Here is a 23,566-nt window from a genome sequence, read left to right on the forward strand (position 1 = left end):
ACACACAGAGACCGCAGAGGAGGAGATGCATGGAAAAATAAGGTGTTGCGTCAAATTTTACGAGGCAGCACAGACAATGCATTGTTTCTTTCCATGTTGCAAGGGGTTTGCGTCATTTTTCTGGGCACAGTCTTGGTTCCTCACCGTGATGCAGGGATATTTTGATGGCCAGGGACTATTTGTGAAAATCCTTGACATGTTGGAAGATGGCACAGGTGCTGCGACGATCCGGTAGGCGATGCGTGAAATTTTTCAATTGCAAGGCAGGCGCTGCGTCGAATTTCCACTCTGAAAGTTGGGCTGCATCGTTCCGGTTGGCTGTGCGGCTATTTCTCAGTCGCAAGGCAGGCTTTGCGTCATTTTCGGCAGGCGTTGCGCCGATTTTCGACTCACAAGGGGTTTCTTCGAAGAGATGAAGTCTTTGTTGGCCCTGAGACTTCAGAAACAGGAGGCAGGCTCTATTCAAGCCCTTGGAGAGCACTTTTGGAGTCAGGGGCCAGCAGGGCAGCAGCAGGGAAACAGTAGGGCAGCAGTCCTTCTCAGCAAAACAGTCCAGATGAGTCGTTTGGGCAGCCAGGCAGTTCCGCTTGACAGGATGCAGGTGTGGGTCCAGAAGTGTCTGAGCTGATGGGGTCAGAGACCCAGTTTATATACACAAAAATGCCTTTGAAGTGGGGGAGACTCCAAAGAGTGATTTTGAAGTGCACACGTTCCCCTTTCAGTCCAGTCCTGTCTGCCAGGGTCCTAGTGGGGGGCTGATCAGTCTATTGTGTGAGGGCAGGCCACTGGCCTTTGAAATGTAAGTGTCAGGCCCTCCACCCTTCCAGCCCTGAAAGACCCATTCAGTATTCAGATGAATGCAGATGTGACTGAGGGTCCTGTGTTTGTGGTTGTCTGGCTGAAATGCACAAGGGAGCTGTCAACCAGCACAGACAAGACGTTAATTGGAGATGATGAGACAGGCCGTAAGGCACAGATGGTTTTAAGAGCAGAGAAATTCTCAATTTCTAAAAGTGGAATTTCTAAAATAGTAATATTAAATCCAACCTCACCAGTAAGCAGGTTTTCAATTACCATTCTGTCTTTACTAAATATGATCTGGTTACCCCTTTCAGATCAGAATCTACCACTCAAAAAGTATTTGAGTGCAGTTCTAATGCTAGTCCATGAAAGGAGCAGGCCTCATAGTAGTGGAAAATGTATTTAGGAGTTTTTCACTCCCGAACATATAAAACACATATGTACATGTACTGCCTTTTACCTACATAGCACCCTGCCCTATGGGTTACCTAGAGCCTATCTTAAAGGTGAATATGTAGAAAAAGGGGAGTTTAAGGCTTGGCAACAATTTTAAAAACCAAGTCACAGTGGCAGTGAAACTGCACACACAGGCCTTGCCATGGCAGGCCTGAAACATAGTTAAGCGGCTACTTATGTGAATAGCACAATCAGTGCTGCAGGCCCACTAGTAGCTGTTAATTTACAGGCCCTGGGCCAAGGTACGTGGGCCTTACTAGAGACTTACAAGTAAATTAAATATGCCAATTGGGTATGAGCCAATGTTACCATGTTTTTAGGGAGAGAGCACATGCATGTTAGCACTGGTTAGCAGTGGTAAAGTGTCCAGTGTCCTAAAGCCAGCAAAAATGAGGTCAGACCAAGAAGAGGAGGAAGGCAAAACGTTTTGGGGTGACCATTCAGAGAGGCCATTTCCAACAAACTGCAAAAAAAGTGTATTGCATGGGAAGAGTTTCCATCACAAGTCATTCATCAAGTGCTTAAGCCTTTTTAGGTTCTGCATGGAAATCTCAGAATTTGAAAAGAACTGTGAAGAATTAAAACAAAGACTCATGAAGAGAAGATGCAGCCACACATTGACTGAACAAGGCTATGGAAGAACAAAAGAAAATACAAAAATGGAACAAAAAGAGGAACCATCAAACAACAAGTCAGGCATACATTGTTAGGGGTAGGCAGAGCTCACAGAGTTCTACTCCTCAGAATTCCACAGAGTTAGATGAAAACTCAGTGAAATTCTGCAGAGTTTCGTGTGCAGCAGAATGCCGCCTGCCCTACCACCCGGGCCTGAATGCACCCAATCTTGGAAGCGCTAAGCTATGTCGGGCTTAGTTAGTAGTACTAACCAGGCTTGACCCTGCTTAGCGCTCTGAGAGCCAGCGCAGTCAGGCCTTGGTATGCCGAAACAGCAGCAAAAGCTGCCGCTTCAGGCCTCTTGTGCTGTCACTGCCGACCAACCTGGCGAGCTTGCTGTCATCAACCACATCTGCACACTTTCCTTCACCAACTGCTCTCTTTCACAAACTTGCTACAGAGGGCCATAACCACATCCTGCCATGCAATTGCTTACTCCGCACTTACACACAGTCTCAGACCGCCCTTTCTTTAGGGTCCGACACTAACAGCAGCAAACCAGCTCACCCTTAGCACCCTGGTATTTTCACAAAGTGCCTAGCCTTGCTTGCATCTGGGCTCTAAGGTACTCTCTCAGGACACACACATCTCTATCTAGAAGGGGCTGCCAGACTACCACTCAGCAGATGATGCTCCCCCAGTCACCAGCTCTCCCTGCTGGCCTCAGCACCGTATCCCATAACAATACTTACTTACATTGGGACTCTGAGGAGAAAGGTTCTTTTCAAGTGGAGCTCTAACTGCAAGTTTCCTTTTTTCCAAGCACAGACCCCCCTCATGTGCAAATACTGTCCATGCCCAGTGGCGTCCCCCAGGTGCACATAGAAAGCGAAACGAGGGTCAGACTGACCTGAGGCTGAATGCTGTCTGGATCCAGGTGCCCGTTGCCAGCGGCCTGCTTCTCTGCCTCCCTCTGCCCCCTGCTACTGGGCTTCTGAGGACAGTGAAAGGATGGAGGCCTGGATCCGGAACTGGCAGCAGTGCAGACCCTCAGCAGTAGCTTGCAGCAGCTCCATGCCACTGACTGGCAGAAAGCAAAGCCTTAGCTAAGGGTCTCCTTGCCTGTCGTAGGGCAAATGTTGTCTTCATTTTGGGCAGAGTGTAAAGTGTAGCCCAGTTATGGGCCACACAGTGCAAGCGCCGACTGAATTTGCGCTGTTTGGCCTATAACTGGGCTGCAGTGCGCGCTGCAGAGTGACACGCCGGTGAGCTCTGCTCCGCTGCTGGGGCTAGGGGAGTTTTTGACCGAACTCTGCACTACAATCATAGCGCAGAGTGCCAAAAACTCTGTTAACTTTGCCATTGGAGTGGAGCTCACTGCCCACCCCTATAAATATGGAACACAACCAATTAAGAAAAATATTACCAAGATATTGATATCTAATAAGAGATGACCCTAATATTGGTAACAGACAAGGACACTTCCCAACGATATCATTCAGAAAAACAAGTGCACTTAAAGACTAGAATGTGCACAGTCATACTAATGAAAGCATTCTAAAACAAATGTGTATGCCGACCACACAGAATAGATTTACAGGTTGTGGCGAGTACAAAGCATGTAAAAATGCACATAATGTAAAACAATTCAACAAGAGCAAAAAATCAAATAGTCATTATCACAGCACATGCTACAGTACACAGTAGGTGGTTTACATCTTTGAATGCAACTGTAATCCCAGGAATGTGGGATGTACAACTTGCACTCTCCGAAAAAGAGTCCTGGAACATATTAGAGCGATCAAGACCCAACATATGCTATGGCCAATCACAATATCTAACAACACACTGAGAACTGGAAAAAACTGAGCTACTTTAGTGTAGCTGTGGTACTTTAAAATGAAAGAGGTGGAAAACTGATTCATAACAATGTCTCAACTGGAATCAAAGTAAATAATTAGGCTGCAAACATACACACAGTATGGACTTAGCAATGACATTGAATTACATGTTCATCTGCGATAACTCTAAAATAAATGATTACGATTCTGAGGTCTATAATCAAGCATGCCTGTCAGAGTGTTGAACATATCAGTAACAAAAGGATCAATTGAACAAGATCCTAAACATCACACTTTGTAATTTATAAATTGATGAAAGCTAATGAAAGAAAGACTGAATAATGAAATTTCCCACTGAGAAAATAATATGAACTCAAAATAAAATAAAGATTTTACAAAAAAAGAATCATGTGGTCGTAATTCTGTCATCCCAGTGATGGTTTTAAATGATGAGATACAACGGATTGATTAATTCGAAATACCATTGTTAGTACGACACACAAAATTATCAAAGATGATAGTTAAAGAGACACTGGTTTTCCCTGCAAAGAAGGAACCAGAAACTACAACAGTTCCACTCAAAGGACACATGACAAAGGAAATATATAAAGACAGAGAAAATGGACTTTAGTTTTAGCTGTGATCAAGACCGTATGTGGTCAAAACAAGATGTTTTTTTGCCTTTTTGTCACTTAATTGAATAAATCATTGGCGCACTCACCTGTTTGAGGGCGTTTTTTTTTTTAGGTTGTGCTATATGCTATAAAAGATGGACTTCCTCGAAACAAGCACCAGCTCTGAGCATGCCATCAGAAACAGCCATATTGCTGTGATTGTATTTAAATAAATAAATAATTATATATATATATATATATATATATATATATATATATATATATATATATATAATCTTCAACAGATGGAACGATAAGCATCTGACGGCTGCACCAATCCCATTGGTTAAGTCCCGACCATTTGAACAGAGTCGTATTCAACAATGCCGAATTTAATTGCATCAAATTTATTTCTTGTAATGGTTTCACAGAGTCCTGCAATAAGATGTCAACGCGTTTCGGCAGAACGCCTTCTACTGGACAAATCCAGCCGACAAGCCGGCACCATATATATACAAGTTAAAATCCATCATTTTTTTTCACAGCATTCTAGTGTGATCTACTACAGCGGCCATCTTAAAACATGCAAAAACCTAAAGTTTTAACTCTACAATCTTAACATAATTGCTTTCGATGGTTTAGACATAGAAGCATCATATATACCATATATATTTCATAAATACATAATACATATCCTTAATTAAATGTAATAAAAGTCCTTAATTAGATGTGATAAAAATAAAGTTATATGTTAATACATTATTTAGATCAGTGTCATCAATCTTTCTGATCAACAGCCATCACTCTAATTAATCAAATATTCATAGGATATATTCTCCAATGTGGGTTTTGTATCTAAATATAAACATAAATATTTAAAATATTGCAATTATTATAAATATTACAGAATACTATAAAATGTTATAAATAGTTAGTTATAAATAGTTAGTTAATACAAATGAACCAATCAGCAAAATAACTATTGTTCTATGATTCAATGTGAAAATGACATCCAGTGTGATTATAATTTCCAATAAATAAGATCTTGTTCATTATTGAGTTCAAAATTTGAAACCAATTATATAATGTCAAATATATCTTATATATATATAACTAATTACAATATCAAGCTAGACCCCATTGGAATTTGATCTTCTATGTAATTTACCACTTCAATGTCAACCTGTACTTTAACCCCTATGCGTAATCGATAAGTTCATTGATCCATAAATTTACCCTATTCTATCATGATATATTACATGGATATCCAGAAAGCAATACATTTGTTCATATAGATTAAATCTTCTCTATTTTGATCTCTATTGTGGGTTTTCTAATTTATGCATGTATTCGAAATGGAATTAGAAAGATGCCACAGACTAAAGTGCAAAGTGCTAACAGAACAAAATTATTTATCTATTAAGTAAAAGTGTCTGTAACTAGTGCAAGATAGTGATAAAAAAATTGTGTACATATTTCCACTCTTCTATAAATATTGTTTTTTAAGGGAAGAAAAAATAAAAAAAAATAAAAACAAATGTAAAGGATAAAAAGTTTTTTCTGAAAAATTCAATGAATATCAATTAGAGACAAATATATATTCCTAACATTTCTGCAAAATCACATATCATTTATGACTTTAAAATCACCCCTTGTAGATGGTAGTTATAGAGAGGGTGTTATATCCACCATTATGTATGAACAAAGTTTCACAACACTCTAGAGCCCTCTACTATTGTTAAGTGAATACAATAAACCAGTGGTTCCCAACCTTTTGACGTCTGTGGACCCCCACTTTATCATTACTGGAATCCGGGGACCCCCACTGAATCATTATTGGAATCTGGGGACCCTCCAATGAGTCATTACTGAAAGCTGGGGATCTAATCTGTTAATATTATTTAATTTTCTAAGTAGTCGCGGACCCCCTGAGGAGGCTTCGCGGACCCCCAGGGGTCCCCGGACCACAGGTTGGGAACCACTGCAATAAACATTCTGTATTTTATCTAAGATGGACATGTAGTTCAGCATCAAGGTTATGTCCCCAGGGAATTTCAGAACCTATTAATAGGATCATCTTCGATTCCATTTGTCTAAGCTCCAATGTTCTATCACTGGCTCTGGGATTATTTTTAATAGATTTAATACCATAAAATGATAATGTGCTGGAATCCCCGTTATGTGTGTCCCAAAAATGTTTGGCCAGGGGATATGTTCTATCTTGATTTTTACTGGCTCTAAAATGTTGTTAAAATCTGACTTTTAACTTGTGGATAGTGCTGCCAATGTATTTTTTGTGACATCCACATTCAACAACATAAACCACAAATTCTGTGTCACACGTAATACGATCCTTGATATCACAATAGCGACCATCAAAAGTTTGATATCTTTGCATATTTTGTGCATACTTACAAGCCTTAGAATGGCCACATTTCCAAAATCCCAAACTTTTTTTGCTCAACCAGGATGTACTTTCTTTCGTAGAGAAAAAACTTCTAGTTAAATGATCCCCTAGTGAGCGAGCCTTACGGAAAGTTATGGACGGATGTGGACCAATACTATCCCTGATAATGGGATCATTCTGTAGGATGTGCCAATTCTTCTGAAGTATGGTTTTCAAGGAATCATGTTGTTGATTATATTGCAAAAATATTCTAGGAGATGATTGTTTCGTCTCACTATTGGTGGATATATTATTGAAGAGTAACTCATCTCTGCTTTTATTTTTGACTCTATTCTGTGCATCCACCAACATATTAAGGGGATAACCTCTATTTAAAAATCTTTCCATCATGGTCCTAACTTCCAAATCATATCTACTCTCATCTGAACATATTCTGCGAGCCCGCAGAAACTGGCTATATGGTATACTCCATTTTAATGTTGTGGGATGCCACAATATATATGTTACAGCAAATGGTCCTTATTGAGGCGTGTATATCATGCTGGTGCCAGTGTGAGGAATGGACCTTTCATCCTAACTAATTTCGAAACAAGAAACTGAAACCAGTTATAATGCTGCACTCCAGGAAAGTTTCTTTGCTGTTTAATCAATTGTGTGCATCAGAATTGACATATATATATATATATATATATATATACAAACACACACTGAAAAAAACAAAGGTTTCAGGAACGTTATAGTTAGGTTCTGAATTTACTCACACAAAACATAGAAATTCAGCAGTTACAGTTATAGTTATTTCAAGTAACTATAACTTATGTCTTAAAGTAACTATAACTCGCACCCTCGCCATGCACTGCTAATTACCCCAGATATTACAGCACTCATGACAACTTTTGTAACATCAATTTAAATATCAATGAAACATTATCAGTCAAATTATTGAAGAAAAAACTGTGCATGGCGGGGGAACGACTTAGAGTTACCTTAAGGCGAGATTTATAGTTACTTGAAATAATTCTGAGGAATGGATAGATATAATCCAGCCTAGGCGAGCAAAAGCATTATTTATGAAATTTCGATATGGAATTCTTCAAATCAAGGAGTTCACTATTAAATGGGGCCCCCAAAGTGAGAATATTCATGATTTGAAGTGCGGATTATGTAACATGGAGACTATTGAAACGGTGGAACATGTCCTGCTAATCTGTAAAGCCTATGATAAGCCTAGGAGAAAATGGATTCAACCTATCTGTAGGAATGTAGGAATTAAAAATTACAATGAAGCGGCTAGACTATTAAGGTCTAGTACTATTCCATCTATTGTTTTTGGAATAAACCGCTTTCTCCTAGCAACATCATATATTAGGGATAAGGAGGGCTTGAGGTTCTAGTAAAACTTAGATTTATCAAATATCCATAGACAAATTTAATGGTGCTATAAAATGGCTAATGGGCCTCCCATCCTGTAAGCTAATAGATTTCTGGTAGTTAACTTACTTAAGATGCAATTTTAGTTTTCAAATATAAGGAAAGAATATAGTTATCTTTCAATTTTAGAAATATTATTTCATACTATTTAATCGCTTTTATTTAATGGTCAAATGGCTTCCTATTTGAGAGTCAATAGAATAGTGATACTCCATTGGGTTTGACATTAATTGTAGAAATTTGTAACTTTTTTAGTACAAGAAATGATTATAATTGATTATTGCTTATTGATTTTAGGAGCATTACCTGTTATTTATGTAATTGATTTTAGTATTTATATGACTATCTGCTATTTTATGATGTCTTGATTGTATTATCCTTTTATGGCTAATAGCCGAATAAAGGTTTGTTTGATGATGATGAAATAATTCTAACCATAACTGCTGAATTTTATGGTTTTGTATGAGTAAATTCATAACCTAACTATAACGTTCTTGTATCCTTTATTTATTTCAGTGCAAATATATATGTGTGTGTATATATATATATACTCACTTAAAAAAATCAAAGGTTACAGGGACTTTATAGTTAGGCTCACATTTTAAACATATGAAACCAGAAAAATTCACCCATTATAGTTCGAGTTATCTCAAGTAACTATAACTCATGCCCTAAGGTAACTATACATTGCGCCCCCGCCATGCACAGTTTTCGCTACAAAAATTTGACTGCAAATATTGCAATGATATTATTAATTATGTAATCAAAGATGTCATGAGTGCTGTAATTTTTGGGGTAATTAGCAGTGCATGGCGAGGGTGTGAGTTATAGCTTCCTTAGGGCACGAATTATAGTTACTTGAGATAACTAACTGGAGCAGGTGAATTTCTATGGTTTTGTATGTTTAAAATGTCAGCCTAACTATAACATTCCCGTAACCTTTGGTTTTTTAAGTAAATTTCTATGTTTTTTTAAATTCTATTTTCTAACTATGACATCTCTGTAACCCTTGTTTTTTTTTAGTGAATTTCAGTTTTTTTTAACGTACAGTAATTTTCATCACTACATGCTAATCCAACCACTGCTGCGCATGGCCTTCGGCCAACCCCCCTTACCACCCAATCCTTAGAGAGAAAGTGAGAGATTAAGAGAGAGAGAGAGCGATTTATTGTTCGATGAATGATATACTTAGAAAGAGATATTTCCAGACAAATTGAGAAGAAAAATGTTTTTGGCAATTAAAAGGAGTGTGATCACCTTTAAGTATGTAACTTTACTATTTATAGTTGAAAAGAAACTAAAGCAGGGAATTACCCCAGACTGGAACCCTCAGCCTTCAGAGTGGGAGTCTGAGACCTTAACCACTTGACCAGAGGTGACTCCTTACTATGCACTGTCCAGATTTACCTATGATATTCAAACCTCAGCTTTTGATGGGAAAACAACTTCAATGTTCCATTACTAGGAATGTTTAACAGTCAAAACACTAGTAAATAAAAAAACACACTGTCAAGCAATACTAGGCTGTGAACCTTCAGCTTAATGAGTGACAGCACAAGACCCTGACCATTAGCCCAGAAGTGACTCTGTTCCACTCTGCATTCAAATGTAACAATAAAAGTCGCTCCAAACATCTTGTTAGTCTGACTTTGTGAAGTCACTGCATGAAGAGACCATTGCAATGACAATCTCTCTCTTTCTCTCTCTTCCATCCCAGGTTGGCTGCTTGCCTGTGGTGTGGGGCTTGGCAGCATCCTTCCTTTACATGATGTGGGAGTGTGGTTGGTGCCAGAGCTATTGGGGAGAGATTCTGCATGTGTTACAACAAATCACACATATGCCGTTGGAGCCCTCTGCCAGACTGCCTACTGGGGGTACTACCAACACCTTGACGTACGGTCAAGATGAACTACTGATTTGCTCTCCTCAGGCTGGTGCTCGCTGAAGGGAGGGTGGCAATGTGTTGGCTGCAACCAGCAGCACAGTGATGGCTGCTGTACCTGCAGGAATGAGGTGTGGTGGAAGAGAGAAGATTGTGGGCAGTACGCACCGATGACAATGCAGAACAAGATTCAGAACACTAGGCAACAATGTTGGCTTACCTAGCTGGAGTGGAGCTGGCGTCGACAGCCACCCTGCTGCACTCTGAGCCTGAAGGGGAGACCCCCTCTGCAGAGGGGTAGGGAGTGGTCTGAGAGTTCATGAGTATGGTGAGTGCAGATAGGAGTCAGAGGGTGAAAAGAGGAGTTGCCCCCTACCTCCTGACTCCTCCTATCCCCTATTTTAGTTGTTTCCCCCTCCCACGCAGTTTATCCTTAACCTCTACTCTAGCTACCCGGCCTGCAGAGACTTTGAAAAGATGTATGTTGGGGGATCTGTTGTTACTGAAGAACTGCAGTTACCCTCACCCACCACCGCTGCTTATTGTTTGTTAATATAGCGTTACAGTTCAAATGGGATCTTCTATATATATATCAAGTGGGGCTGACAAAAAGGTTGCTCCCAAAAGTGTGACTTCCATTTCCATAAGAAACATTGCTCTCCAATACAAAAAATATTGCATAACACCATTACACTTAATTTGGCATTAAGTTGGAACTTTACACTGAAAGCCTGCCTTTTGTGATTGTGTAAATTTGTTCACCTAGTTTGAAGAAATTAGTATTTACAGAGGGGCTTGGGTTGGGCATGAAGGAGTTAAAAAGTCAGGTATGGATGAACTATTGGTGTTTAGATACACTCTGACTCACCAATGTAAATGAGACTAGTCAGTTCTGTTTGGCTGGACACAACATTAACAATATGTTGTGGCAGCCATTACAAGTCCTGAAAACAAATGAAAAAAACACGTATAAGGGGGCAGGTTGAGCACACCCTGACCCCAAGTGACAAGTTATCGGGGCAAAAGGGACCCCCACGTTTGACTGTGTGGCCACAAAATGGACGACCTGCTGTGGCAGCCGTTGCAAGATTCAGAGACAAGGTCCCCATTGACTGCATTGTATTGAATGCCAGGTTTTGAGGGTCACAAATCAATCAGTCATTTAATCATAAGATTTGTAAGGTGTGGCTTCTCATCCTGGCCGGGGGGGGGGGCAGCCAGGTGTTTGGGGGTTGTTGCTGCAAACTAGTAGCTACTCATCAAAGAGCCATGAAGTCGAGGAGGGTGGGGTGGTAGGCGGGGAGGGAGGTCATTCCATATCTTGGTGGCGAGGTAGGTGAAGGGGCACCCACCACTGTGGCTGCGATGAACTCTCAGGACTTGAGCGAGGGTACTGGAACAGAGGTCCCAGGTGGGCTGGTGGTAGGAGAGTCTGCGGTGAATGAGATTGGGTCCAATGTTGTGGAGGGCTTTGTAAGAGGGAGAACCTTGAACTTGCATCTCTTGTGCATAGGAAGCATGTGGAGATCTCTGAGGAGGGGGGTGATACAGGTCCTCCTGGGGAAGTCCAGGACGAGTCTCATCGCTGCGTTTTGGATGGTTTGGAGGTGGTGGAGGAGCTGGGCAGGGAGTCCAGTGTAAAGGGCATTTCTGTAGTCTATTCTGCTTGTGATAATGGCTTGGGTTACCATCTTTCTGGTTTTGATGGGGATCCATCTGAAGATTTTACCTAGCAGGTGGAGGTTGTGGAAGCTAGAGGAGGCCACTGCGTTTATCTGTCGTTTGAAGGTGAGTTTGCAGTCGAAGATGATGCTGAGGTTGCGGGCCTGGTTGGTCAGGGTTGAGGGTTGTCTGAGCGTGGAGGGCCACCATGAATCATTCCAGAAGGAGGTGTTTTTTCCAAAGCTGATCGCCTCTGTCGTGTCTGTGTTCAGTTTTAGGCAGTTGCAGGGGTGGCTCCTTTGCAATGGAGAAGGAGCGTCGCCACCCTAGCTGAGCCAGTAGCAGAATAATAAAATAATAGTTCACTATCATTTTATTTTTCTGCTGCTAGCTCAACCAGCATTTGAAGGGAGGGGCGGGGCTGGGCCATGGGAGGTGGGAGGCGGAAGGGTGAGAGAGTGTACCTAAGTGCACATGTGTGTTTGGCCAACCGTCATAGAACGGCCAAACACACATGCACACTTAGGTTTCTCCATCCCAGCTGGTTTGATCAGCAGGGCTGGGAAAACAGCACAGACCCCAGGATTGTGTCTGAGCAGCAGTCCAAGCTTCAGACCAATCCTAATGCTGCTTTCATGCTAAGTTTAGCATGAAAGCAGTGCTAGGATTGCTGGGGAGCCTGTGCTGGTGTCCCAGTGCATGCGGGACACCACAATGAGGGAAGAGGAGCGATGAGCGAGACGACAGGAGACGGTGGCATTATGGTAAAGATAAGTTTATTTAGTTTATTTATTATTATTTTTTTTTATTTTCACCCCCCCCACCTCTATCGTGTTCCCCCCGATCCTTTCCCTTGAGATTTGCGGCTGCTGCTGCTGGGCACTTGGATCTCATCCATTTGGTGATGTGGATCATGGTGTTGTGGAAGTTATCTTTGGGGGTGTGGCATGGTCTTCGGAGAGGAAGAGAATGAGTTGAGTGTTGTCTGCATATGAGATGATGTTGACTCAGTGGGAGCGAACAATCTAGGCCAACGATGTTGTGTAGGTGTTGAAAAGTATTGGTCTGGGAGAGTACCCCTAGGGGACGCCCCACATGGTGCTCTTTGGTTCCGAGGTAAAAATTGGGAGGCGGACTCTCTGGGTGCATCCTGTGAGAAAGGCATGGATCCATTAGAGAGTGTTGCTTCAGATCCGGATGTAGGGATGGAGGTGAGGGTGTGGTGGAGATCATGTTGAACACCACAGAGAGGTTGAGGAGGATCAGGGCTGCCTTCTCTCCATGGGCTAGGAGGGACCTGCTGTCCGTTGCTGCGTTGCAACAATAAGGGCGGTCTCGGTGCTGTAGTTGGTGCAGAAGCTGCATTGGTAGGTGTTCTGTAGATTGTGTCTTTCCAGGTGTTTGGAGAATTGTTGATTGATGGCTCGTTCCAGGACCTTAGCTGGGAAGGGGAGCAGTGAAATAGAGGGGTAATTTTTGAGTTCGCTGGAGTCTGTGGATGGTTTTTTAAGGAGTGGCTTGACCTCTGCTTGCTTCCATGCTTCAGGGATGGTGGCAGTCCTGATGGAGGTGTTGAAGATAGAGGCCAGGATGCTGCTGATATCCTTCTGACCCGGGTTGGAGATGTAGTGGAGTCATGGGTCGCTGGGTGAGCCAGAGTGGGTCACACTCATGAGGGCTGTTGTTGCCTGGATGGAAAGAAGCTTCCAGGAAGATATATAAAGGAATACATATAAAGAGTAATAACAGATTTTAGTCACAATATAAACCATTTGTTGGTGTGTTAAAAACATTTTAAGCATTCTGGTGAGTTCTCAGGTAAATTTACCCTGTGAAAAATGCTGACCTTGTACTGGAATTTGATGGGCCATGTTTGAGAGAAAATTGTTTTCTTTCATGATTCCCTTTATAGATATTATGGAAGGTACTCAGGAAGATTAAATGAGAGCACATTGTATATAACTTCGCACTATCTTCCTGAGCCATGTGAAAATAAAGCTTTATATTCTGAGCAACACTTATAGTTCCACAGTAGCAGTAACCTGTCAGTTGATACCCAAGCTTCACCACAGTGTTCTAATGAACAACTAGAGTGCTAGGATTCTCTATTTATGACAAAAGTGTTGCACACCTGAATGCCCTCTTGATGGAATCCAATCAGCAAAATGGAAAACAAATTTCTACAGAGAACGCTGCAGCAAATGAACACAATGAGGGGTTTCCCTTTGCAACAGAAATTATGGTTAGCGCTTTAGAAAGCCAATATGAGGACACATTTTCTATAGGTTCCCAAATGTTATCATCCATTTAAGTAAAACATTCGGACACGTACAATAAAACAAGTACTTCCAAAACCAGCAGCAGCCTCTCAGTTAACTCCCTAGTAACGAACTGCAGCGTCACTAAAGTGTACTAATAAAAAACTAGAGCTCTAACATTTTGTCTTCAAGACAAAAGTGAGGCACTTCTGAAAGCCATTTTGTTGGAATAGAAGCTGATGAATTTAAAACCTTTCCTGAGAGGCAGGCTGAAATGAATGAGCATTGAGCTTTTAATGTAGGCATAAAACCAGCTGGTTAACAGTGTGAAGGGAGGTATGGGCTTTTAGTAATTTGAGGCATAATGCACATGCATTTTAAAGGGTCTAAAAAAGTATGAGAAAGTTATCTGCAAAGGTACACCATTCCCTTTCTTTCCCATATCTATTACTCAGCCTACCAACTTTCTGAGTGGCTTACCTGCTCCTTAAATAAAAATAGCAACATTTTGGTAGACAAATATATTTATATATAGTGAAATGAACACCAAGATTAAAGTGACATTATAGTTAGCTGTTGGAATGTTACACCAGCTAATATTAAATAAAAACAAAAACCACTGAAATATGCCAGCAATAGTTTAGTGAAATAACTTTAACTTACCCCCCATCATATACACCCTCATTTTCCGACAGTGTTAGGTTCAGACCCTGAATCCACACAGCACTTCAACCATGGACTGCATATGCACACATACATACATACAGCAAATACACTGTCTTTGCAGTGCCTCCCTTCCTCCCTTTTTAAAATGGCTAGTGTCCTCCTTGGGTGGGTGTAGTCACGGACTCTAGCTATCCTTCAAAAAAACACCGGACGGGGGTCCACTAGATGTGTGACATCTTATTATTGAATTGGTACACATCAGATCCTCAGGCACCTATTGCAAGGTCAATATACCAACACGCGTACAGGCAATGTGGATTCCCTCATTTGCATTTGGTCATGCACATATGCAAAGAGAACAAATACTATTTTGAATATTTACTGTTGCACTGTAGAATTTATACAGCACTTACTATACCCCTGTAGGGCGCTGATACAGATGTCCACACTAGTAGCACGAGGTCTGTATTACAGAAAAGGACGTCCTACTACAGCAACATATTAACTCGTTGCTGGGCACATGGGCCTATGGCCATTTTCAACATGGGGGCATAATTGCGCCATAGAAATAGGTATGTTGTCGATGGACTTAAGTAAGATGCTGAAAAATGTGTTAACAAACAAGTAATAATCCTTTATATGGTTCATTAACAAAACTAGTCTGAGTTTATCATGATGCTTGTGAGTTTGGAGCTTCGACGCAGTACCGGTGACAGAATACGAACCATATAAATACATATAACATAACATAGAAATATCTTTCAAATACCCAATTACCTTTTGTAAATAAACTTGCTGCCAGTCAATTCCTTTGAAAAACTCATGTTCTTTTACTTCAAGAGCACTAAAAATGATAAAAAGGCAAAGTAAGTAGGTTTGCATTTGGCGTTTTATATGATTTGAGAAAAACTAAATTAAAACAAATGACTAATTAGCAATTTCAGAGATTTCATGGCTTCCGGCCAAGTTTCTGATAGGTCCACATCTGTTGCCCAAACGTGCCCCCTGAATTCACACTTTAGATACCTGTGAAGCAAAATGTGCAACTCAGGTTTAGAACCTCCATGGGAATTCACAAACATTCTCCTGTCCTTCACATGATTAAATCCAGGCCCTTTTCAAGTGTTTTAATGGGTAAGTGAAGAATTTGTGAACACACACAAACATGTAAGTGTGTTCACAAACTCACAGGGCATTCCTGTTCTGTAAAACCCAGTCCCCACCCCTATTCACAAATTCACTAACACGAAAACCTTTTGTGAATAAAACCATTTTATGTCTCACTGGACCACCAGGTCATAGTGGCGGCTATCCTACCCTATATAGAAGAGGGAGTTTGTCACTAGATTTGTCTGTCTAAATATGGCCCTTAGGACACAGGTGGGCTGAGGGCTGCCTGCTGCCCTGTCTAGGAGGGGTCTCTAACCTTTTCTGTAACAAGGGCTAACTCTGAATAAATTAATCAGTCCTGAGCTACTGATGACTTAGACAACTGTTGCAGTAGATAGCACATTAGACTCAATTACAACAGTGTGCACATGCTGCAAGATTACTAGTACTAGCCACCTAGATGTATGCCACAATATTAGATATATTTTTCAAGATAAATAGATGTGGAGTTAAGAATGTACATAAAACTATAACTATCTTTGTATACTTACCTTCCTGATATTTCGGAAGTTTGTAGTCTGGATCTTGGCTGGACAATATTTAAAATTCAATTTTGTAATAGAACGCCAATCACCATTACACATGCCAGCAGTGTCAGGAAGAGTAAAGTTTTATAATAATAAAAGCCCTCCACATGACCAATGTCATAACAGTCAGTGGCCATTAGCACACAGGAAATTAAACAAGCTATATACCTTCACAACTCAGCATGAATTATCTTTCAAAGAGCAGATTAAATATGTTTTTGATTTTCTTTCATTTCACTTTCAAATATTAGCATATCAGTTTCTCAAAATACATAATTCTGTATCAAATGTTCACATTTTATTTAGGGTTAACACAATCAAAGAAATTATTGGCCCTCATTTGGACCTTGGCAATAAAAACCACCTACTGCCACTGCGACGGCCACCAAAAGCCCATCACCGCGGCTACCAGCCGTCCCCCGAATTATGACCAATCCGGCTGTGGCCATGCTGATGGATGGCGGTAAGGTGGCGCTGCTGCCAGCAGCAGCACCACACCAGTATACCACCACCGCCCGTATTATGAGCAATAATATGGCCTGGCGGTGTTCTGGTGGTGGACGCTGCTGCTGGCAGCAGCGCCCCATCCCGTTTCCTGCCAGAGGACCCCTGCACACAGATCAATGGGTGCTCCGACAAGGTTGAGGGTTGTTGTGTGTGTGTGTGAGGGTGTGTGTGTTTATGTTTGTATGTGCATGTATGCAGGTGTGTTGCATGTTGGATGAGAGTGTGCATGTATGAAGGTGTGAGTGCGTGTATGTTATGTTTTGTGAATGCGTGTGTGCGTGCTTGTTTGAAAGTGTGTGCGGGTGTGTGGGAGTGGAAGTATGCATGCTTGGATGTTTGTGGGAATGTGTGTGTGTATATGTGTGTGTGTGTGTGAAGGGGGGCGTGAATGTAGGGGTGGAGGGGGCATTGGCGAGGCAGGGAGGGGGTAACTGGGGAGGGTGGGGGAGGCGGGAGACCTCTATCAGTGACAGGGAAGGAATTTCCTGTCACTGATAGTGCCTACCGCCATGGTTTTCATGGCGGTAAGGAAGCCACGAAAACCACGGTGGTAGGAAGGGTCATAATCCCATGGGTGGAACAGGGATGGCCGCTGGGCTGAGAATAGGTATCTCCAGCCGGGCGGCTGTCATCGCCATGACGGTCGGAGTGGTACATAGGCGGGTTGACTTCAGCCAACCCACCAAGGTCATAATAAGGCAGTACGTACCGCCAGCCTGTTGGCAGTACTTACCACCATATTTCCACCAACCACCGGGGTCATAATGACCCCCTCTGTCTTTTTCTCGCAAAATGGCTCAATTAGACCCTCTGAATTAAATACTAGGTCGATCTGCAATTCAGGGAGCTACTTTCAGGGTACTTGTAAGCTACTGGTATCTTCCCTTGGAGACCTTTACTCTAAATTATACAGTAAAGTGTCTGGTGCATGAGACTATGGACTACTTTTTAATGATACCCATTTGGCTGGGGTCATGGAAAAGTTGTAAAACTACACCTACAAGCCTACACTCTCACGTGGATGCAAATGTATGACATATGAGACTTCACAAAAGGTTCCAGAAGTATGCCTGATAAGAAGTGCCGGTCACAGGCCTCTATGGATACTCTTTGAAAAGATTAGTGCAAAGATTTTTCTCATCTGAATGTACGCACACTTAAATTTCTCAAGAAAAAACATCAAATCTCCATAGAGAAATCCCAGTTTTGGGGATACCGTCTTTCACTACCTACCTAAAAAATAATGTATTCCTATTTTTGACAGAAATTAATCTCTGAACATTTCCGGGGCTGCAATGGTTCAGAGGGGGTTTTGTGAATACTCACAAACATTTAAGTTTGTGGATTCTCACAAAATTCCTAGGCATTCCAACCCTGGAACAATCATTCCCTACCTACAGGAAAGTTCCACCCCAGAGGACCTCAAGTGAGTTAATCATGTTAAGTATGCAACATTGCAACAGATTTGCACTATTAAATGAAGTAGTTTCCACCTATAAAGAACCCTGCATATGCAAATAGCATTGGGAACGAGTTCAAATGTTTTAAACTCATCCCTCTGCTTGACATTTTAGTAGTGAAAGTAATGCGGGCAGAGGTTATGTGGTCTGGATTAGTTGTTGTTATTTTTCTACACATTTGAGCTTGTGAGAAGTGTTAGTGTGAAGTCTACTCAAGATGTTATTATAATTATTGATGTGGGACAGAAGAACTGTGAGCATCTTAGAAATCATCTACGGTATTGTCAGGATGGGAAGGAATCTAGCAACATTGCTAAAATGCAGAAAGAAGGTTAATGCATTGTAGAAATTGACTTCCACATTATAAACCATTAATTAGGTAATGGGGAGCATACAATGAAAGGTCCATCTAATGCCAACAGAGTAATCACAGTGGCTCCAAAAGCCGCACCTCCATTTCGGAGGCACCAGGTGCCAACTAATTTGTTTGAATCAACTGATGTGCATGCAAAAGGCAGACTATGCCCTGCCTGTGATTCTCATGGTCATCGGAGAGTCTGATGTGTACCTGAGTATCAGTGACATAAATACTGCAGTGAATAAATTAGCTTTTCAAAATGTATGCCAGAGATGTCATGTACAAGATAAAGAGGGCCAGAGGGAAGACAGACACTTTGAGCAGTCCACGCCTGGCTGCTACATCATTATCACAGAGCCTCTTGCACTAGCATCAGGATGTCTGTGGGGTTGCAGAGAGCTCTATAGGTATACTATTCATTCATTCAAGGCAACGAGCATTTCTCCAGAAGGAGGCATGTCTAGCTTTCCTGAGATTCTTTCTATGAATAGATGTAGTTTGTTCTGAACATGCTCTGTTGAGAAGGAGGGAGAGAGTGTTGGTCACTTAAAAATGACAATGAGCATCATTGCACAAGATGTAGGGAAATATAAGCTAGATTTCAAGCATGGGAATTCAAAAATGGAAAGGACTTGGACCAGTATAGCCCACAAGTGAAATTATTTGGGGTTTTCATATTCTGATCACGATTGTAAATCACATGTTTCAATTTATGACCAGCGATAGATTAATAAAGTCATATGTATGTGGAATTGGAAATAAATATTCTGCAATTTCTTTTGGCATGGGCCAATATAACAAGGTTTGTTTTAAGTATATGTCAGAATCAAATGTTTATACTGGTGAACGCACAGCAAGGAAGAGGTTTATAAAGAAACATTGCCCTTCTATTTATTCCCTCACTGGAAATGTTACTGATTTTTCTAATGTTGAGGACCTCAGCAAGCCAATTTTTCGAAATCAGTAGACTCAACACCGTATTTCTTCTGAATATGTTCCACAGTAGACTAAATATGGAAATACTTCAGGACCAATAACATTTACAGTTTAACTAACGGGAATGATTCTTTCGGTTTCAGGAGGAGATGAGTGTTCCAGAAGATTACTTTTATATGTAGCGTTATTCTTTGTTAAACAGAACTCTGCTTCACTTCGTTGCTTGACGGATGAGGTTGACATATTGCTATAAAAATTGGATACAATTATTCAACCTTTGTATTTTCCTAACAATTCAGTGTTGTAATAAAAATATTACACAAATATGATTTTTTTAATCCTCGGATTTTTTTTTTTTCACAAGCGGAATAACCATTCTAAGGTCTAGACATTTTACAACTGACCAGGCAGAAGACCTGTTATCTATGGTCTCTTTCAATCCTATTTGTTTGAACAACATTCCTAGCTTATAGAAAGGGGATTTGACCGCTATACAATGTAAAGCAGTTTGAAAATATGAGGGATTCCTCCCCTTTGAAGCATATACGGATTCCAGGGCCCACCTACCACATTAAAGTCAGACAGATGTTTTTTTATACAGACCCTATGTATCACCTTCATCGATAAGTCCTTCAGTTACGTTGGGTGCTTTATATTTTGCCAGCCTACCACATCTAGGGGCTTTGAAATGCATGGTCGATTTGAGCACAAATACACATGTAGTCTTGAAGTCAAATGTCAGTAGGCTATGATGTGCAGACCGCTGCAGGTCTGCAGCCATAGACAGGAAGTGATCAGGTTGGGGGAATAGTTAAATGTAAATTGTGTGCCATGCCTTGTTTGTTTGGTTGCAATACGTAGCTGACATGGAAAGGAAGCTTGTTGGAAGTAAAAACAATATTTCATTTGGAGGAAATATCTTCCAAATCCTTGGAGATTTTAGCTAGGGACTTTGGTACCACAGTGTTGATCTGTAACACTTTCATTTGAGCAATGTATCTTCTGGGCCTACACAAGGTAATGTTGGATCAGAATGTTCGCCACTTTCAGGTTACTACAAAAATAAATGCATTCATCTTGTATTTCAGTCTCTCCACAGTAGTTGGGGGCCCCGTCATGTGAGACCTGTTCTAGCTTCCACCGTCAGCTTCTACAATTGTATCGAATTGCTTCAGAGTCCAAGTCTGCACATTTTTTCATTTTTGTCATGCAGTTTTGCTACTGATGTATCGCTTTAATTTTCTTCTGCATGTCATCTAAAAAACAGCCCCAATCTTTGAAAACAATACAATCTCCATCACTTTTAAGACGACCAGATTAGTTTTTGTAAATGTATCTGTTTCAGTAGCAATGCTCTGGTGGATAAACGCGTTCTTTCTTGTTTTCTCACAACGTCACAGACTCCGGAAGTCCTTTTCACCACAAATATGTTAAGCCTTCTCATGGAAACACAATTTTAAAGTTTACTTGCAATTGTTACTTGGATTGTGTTTCTTGGAAGGCGATCTCAACCAAACTGGCTAAGCTTATGCAGATAAGTAACTAATGCAAAAACAACAAGGAGATGGATAAAATGCTTGAATTAATCTCAGCCACTGGCAACCATTAAGGGGCGCATCACAATCCACTATTTTTCGTACACCGTGGCTTCTCATTTTGGACCCAGCCTTATGCTTTGGAACTCCCATGTTGGATGTCCCTTCATCCAGAAGAAGCAAACACAAACTTTGAAGCTATTAATAGCTAATGCAGTACTTGATCACATTGGGAAATCGATTGACTGGTCTGGAGTAATCACATTCAAAGCCTTTATCACCGGTCTAATGGGTGAGGCATCAACTGCAATATTAACAACAAGTAAAGTAGCATTCTATCAAGGCTTCATTCTTGGGTTCAATTCTGATTTTCATAATGATTGTGAAGCAGAATTATGATTTTGTGTAAGTGGCTATCACCACTCTACGTCTATCAACTCTGTAGTCTCAGTTACAGTACATGCATCAAAGCAATGAGAGCCAATTTGTAGATATCCAAAGAATATTAGGTTAGCTACAACAAACTAGAAAATCAAAGGAATACAAACCAATCTAAAGAAAGAAAAAAAATATATATATATTTTGTTTCTCTGTACAGGGATGCATAGCTTTTGAGTGGTTATTTTTCATTTACTTGACCTTGATTACCTCTGCATCAAGGAAAGTGGGACTAGATTAGGTTTCAGCTGCGGTCATAAGGATTGTTGGCATACCGTTGAAGTACTACATTATTTGTGATTGATTCTTTTATCCCATGGGTTCATGGAACTTGAGTATGTTTTAAGCATGGTTTTACCTAGATAAAGGATATGTATGATATTTATTTCACAGAAGATAGGAAATAAAACTTTCATAACATAAACGAGGAGCATGAAGTGCACCACTAAGATAGTCCAAACACAGTCAGCCTCATTCAACTATTGATTTTATTTAATGCATGGATGTGCTATGCTCGGTTCGCATCTGGTTGGCAGGCAGGATGGTAAAAGGAGGGTAACCCTGGCCACACTGATGAGGAAGCAGTGCTACAGAGGACCGGATGTGGAGGATGGAGTCGCTGGGGACCAGATGTGGACAAAGAGCACAAAAGAGTTTATTGGGGAACTGAAAATATAATGTGGAAGCACATTGGACGGTGTGAGGGACAGCAGTGCTAGGGACTTCACGACGGTGGTAGACATTGAAGAACAGATTGCGAATGAGAAACTAGACCATAAACGGGCTGGCTTCAGACATACTGAAGACTGAATGATTGAATGCATTATTTATTTAAAATATGTCTCTTTATGACTACATATTTGATTGTAGAATGAGACAATGCATTTTGACTTCAATCACATTTTATGTTAAGAGGTCAGTAGTGGACACTGTTATAAGAATACTCTTATTATGAAAAACGATAGCATATTAAGGGGCAAGTAAATATAAAGAATCACTTTTATTAATGAATATGATAAAGAGCCTGATATTGCTTGAAAGCTGCATGCAAATCTACATTAGAATTAACTGTCCAATGAAGGCATGTTCTAGCATGTAAAAGGTATTAATAAGAAAAGTAGTAGTCAACCTACCTGCCTCCTTGACACCCAAGCCTCTTACTAACATCACGCTGGAGAAGGCCTTCCAGAAGTTCCTTCAACTCAGGTGTAAAAGAATCAGGCAACTCTACATTCTATTAGAAGATTGGACAGAAAGAGACACACATGTTGTAACAAAGTTACAGCACAGAGAAGAAAACCAGATACCTGTATTTAGAAGTTTCACACCTGGATCTCTAAATCAGGTCAACAGTGCTATAGAAAATGTAACCCATTCTATGAAAATAAAGAATAGGGGTGACGTTATTTTGCTAACCCTTACCATAGTGAGTGTCATCCGGTCGATCTCATGTTTATCTTTGGTTTTGTGCTGTCTGAAAGGACTGTGGCTGTTGAGAGAAAATAGAAAAGTTTTATTAATTTACAACTACAGAACCTATCAAAATACTTTATTCAATAAATCTTGTATAAAATATATCTAAAATATAGTTACGAAATGAAGAGAACAAGCATTGGCAGCGCTTTCACATTCTTGTGAGATGTGAGCATTTTTTCATTGAAAGTATGTAGCATAAAAATAGTAAAACAAATATACTATAACCTAAACATGGCTGCATATGCTTGAAGTTAATATTTAAATTTTAAAAAGCTTTCACTGATGTGACTATTTACTAGTGATTTCTTTTAAGTAACAATGCTTTCAGTAATGGCGATTTTTTATTATGATTGTTCTTGAAGGAAACTAGAATATTTCACCAGCTAATGAAGCACTCAAAGTTACATTGTTATTTCATAACATTTGTTTCAAAAAGGAGAAGGAAAGTAAGTAAGCAGTCAGCTAAAATGCAGATTAAATAAACAGCACGTATATAAAGGTAATAGAACATATATATAAAGATCTC

The 23,566-nt window shown here is 40.5% G+C and overlaps 1 protein-coding gene across 1 annotated transcript in view; it reads right to left on the bottom strand.

The window, feature by feature from the left end:
• The window catches only part of GRK3 (G protein-coupled receptor kinase 3), a 1,092,546-nt gene that overhangs the window by 90,661 nt on the left and 978,319 nt on the right, over positions 1–23,566 (bottom strand). The window contains exons 14-16 of the mRNA XM_069214703.1: positions 22,987–23,053; positions 22,698–22,798; positions 15,411–15,477 (exon numbers count right to left, since the gene is read on the bottom strand). Of these exons, the coding sequence (XP_069070804.1) occupies positions 15,411–15,477; positions 22,698–22,798; positions 22,987–23,053 (235 nt within the window). The remainder of the gene's footprint in view (positions 1–15,410; positions 15,478–22,697; positions 22,799–22,986; positions 23,054–23,566) is intronic.

Source organism: Pleurodeles waltl, chromosome 11, assembly GCF_031143425.1.
Source record: "Pleurodeles waltl isolate 20211129_DDA chromosome 11, aPleWal1.hap1.20221129, whole genome shotgun sequence".
In the NCBI taxonomy this organism is placed as follows: domain Eukaryota; kingdom Metazoa; phylum Chordata; class Amphibia; order Caudata; family Salamandridae; genus Pleurodeles; species Pleurodeles waltl.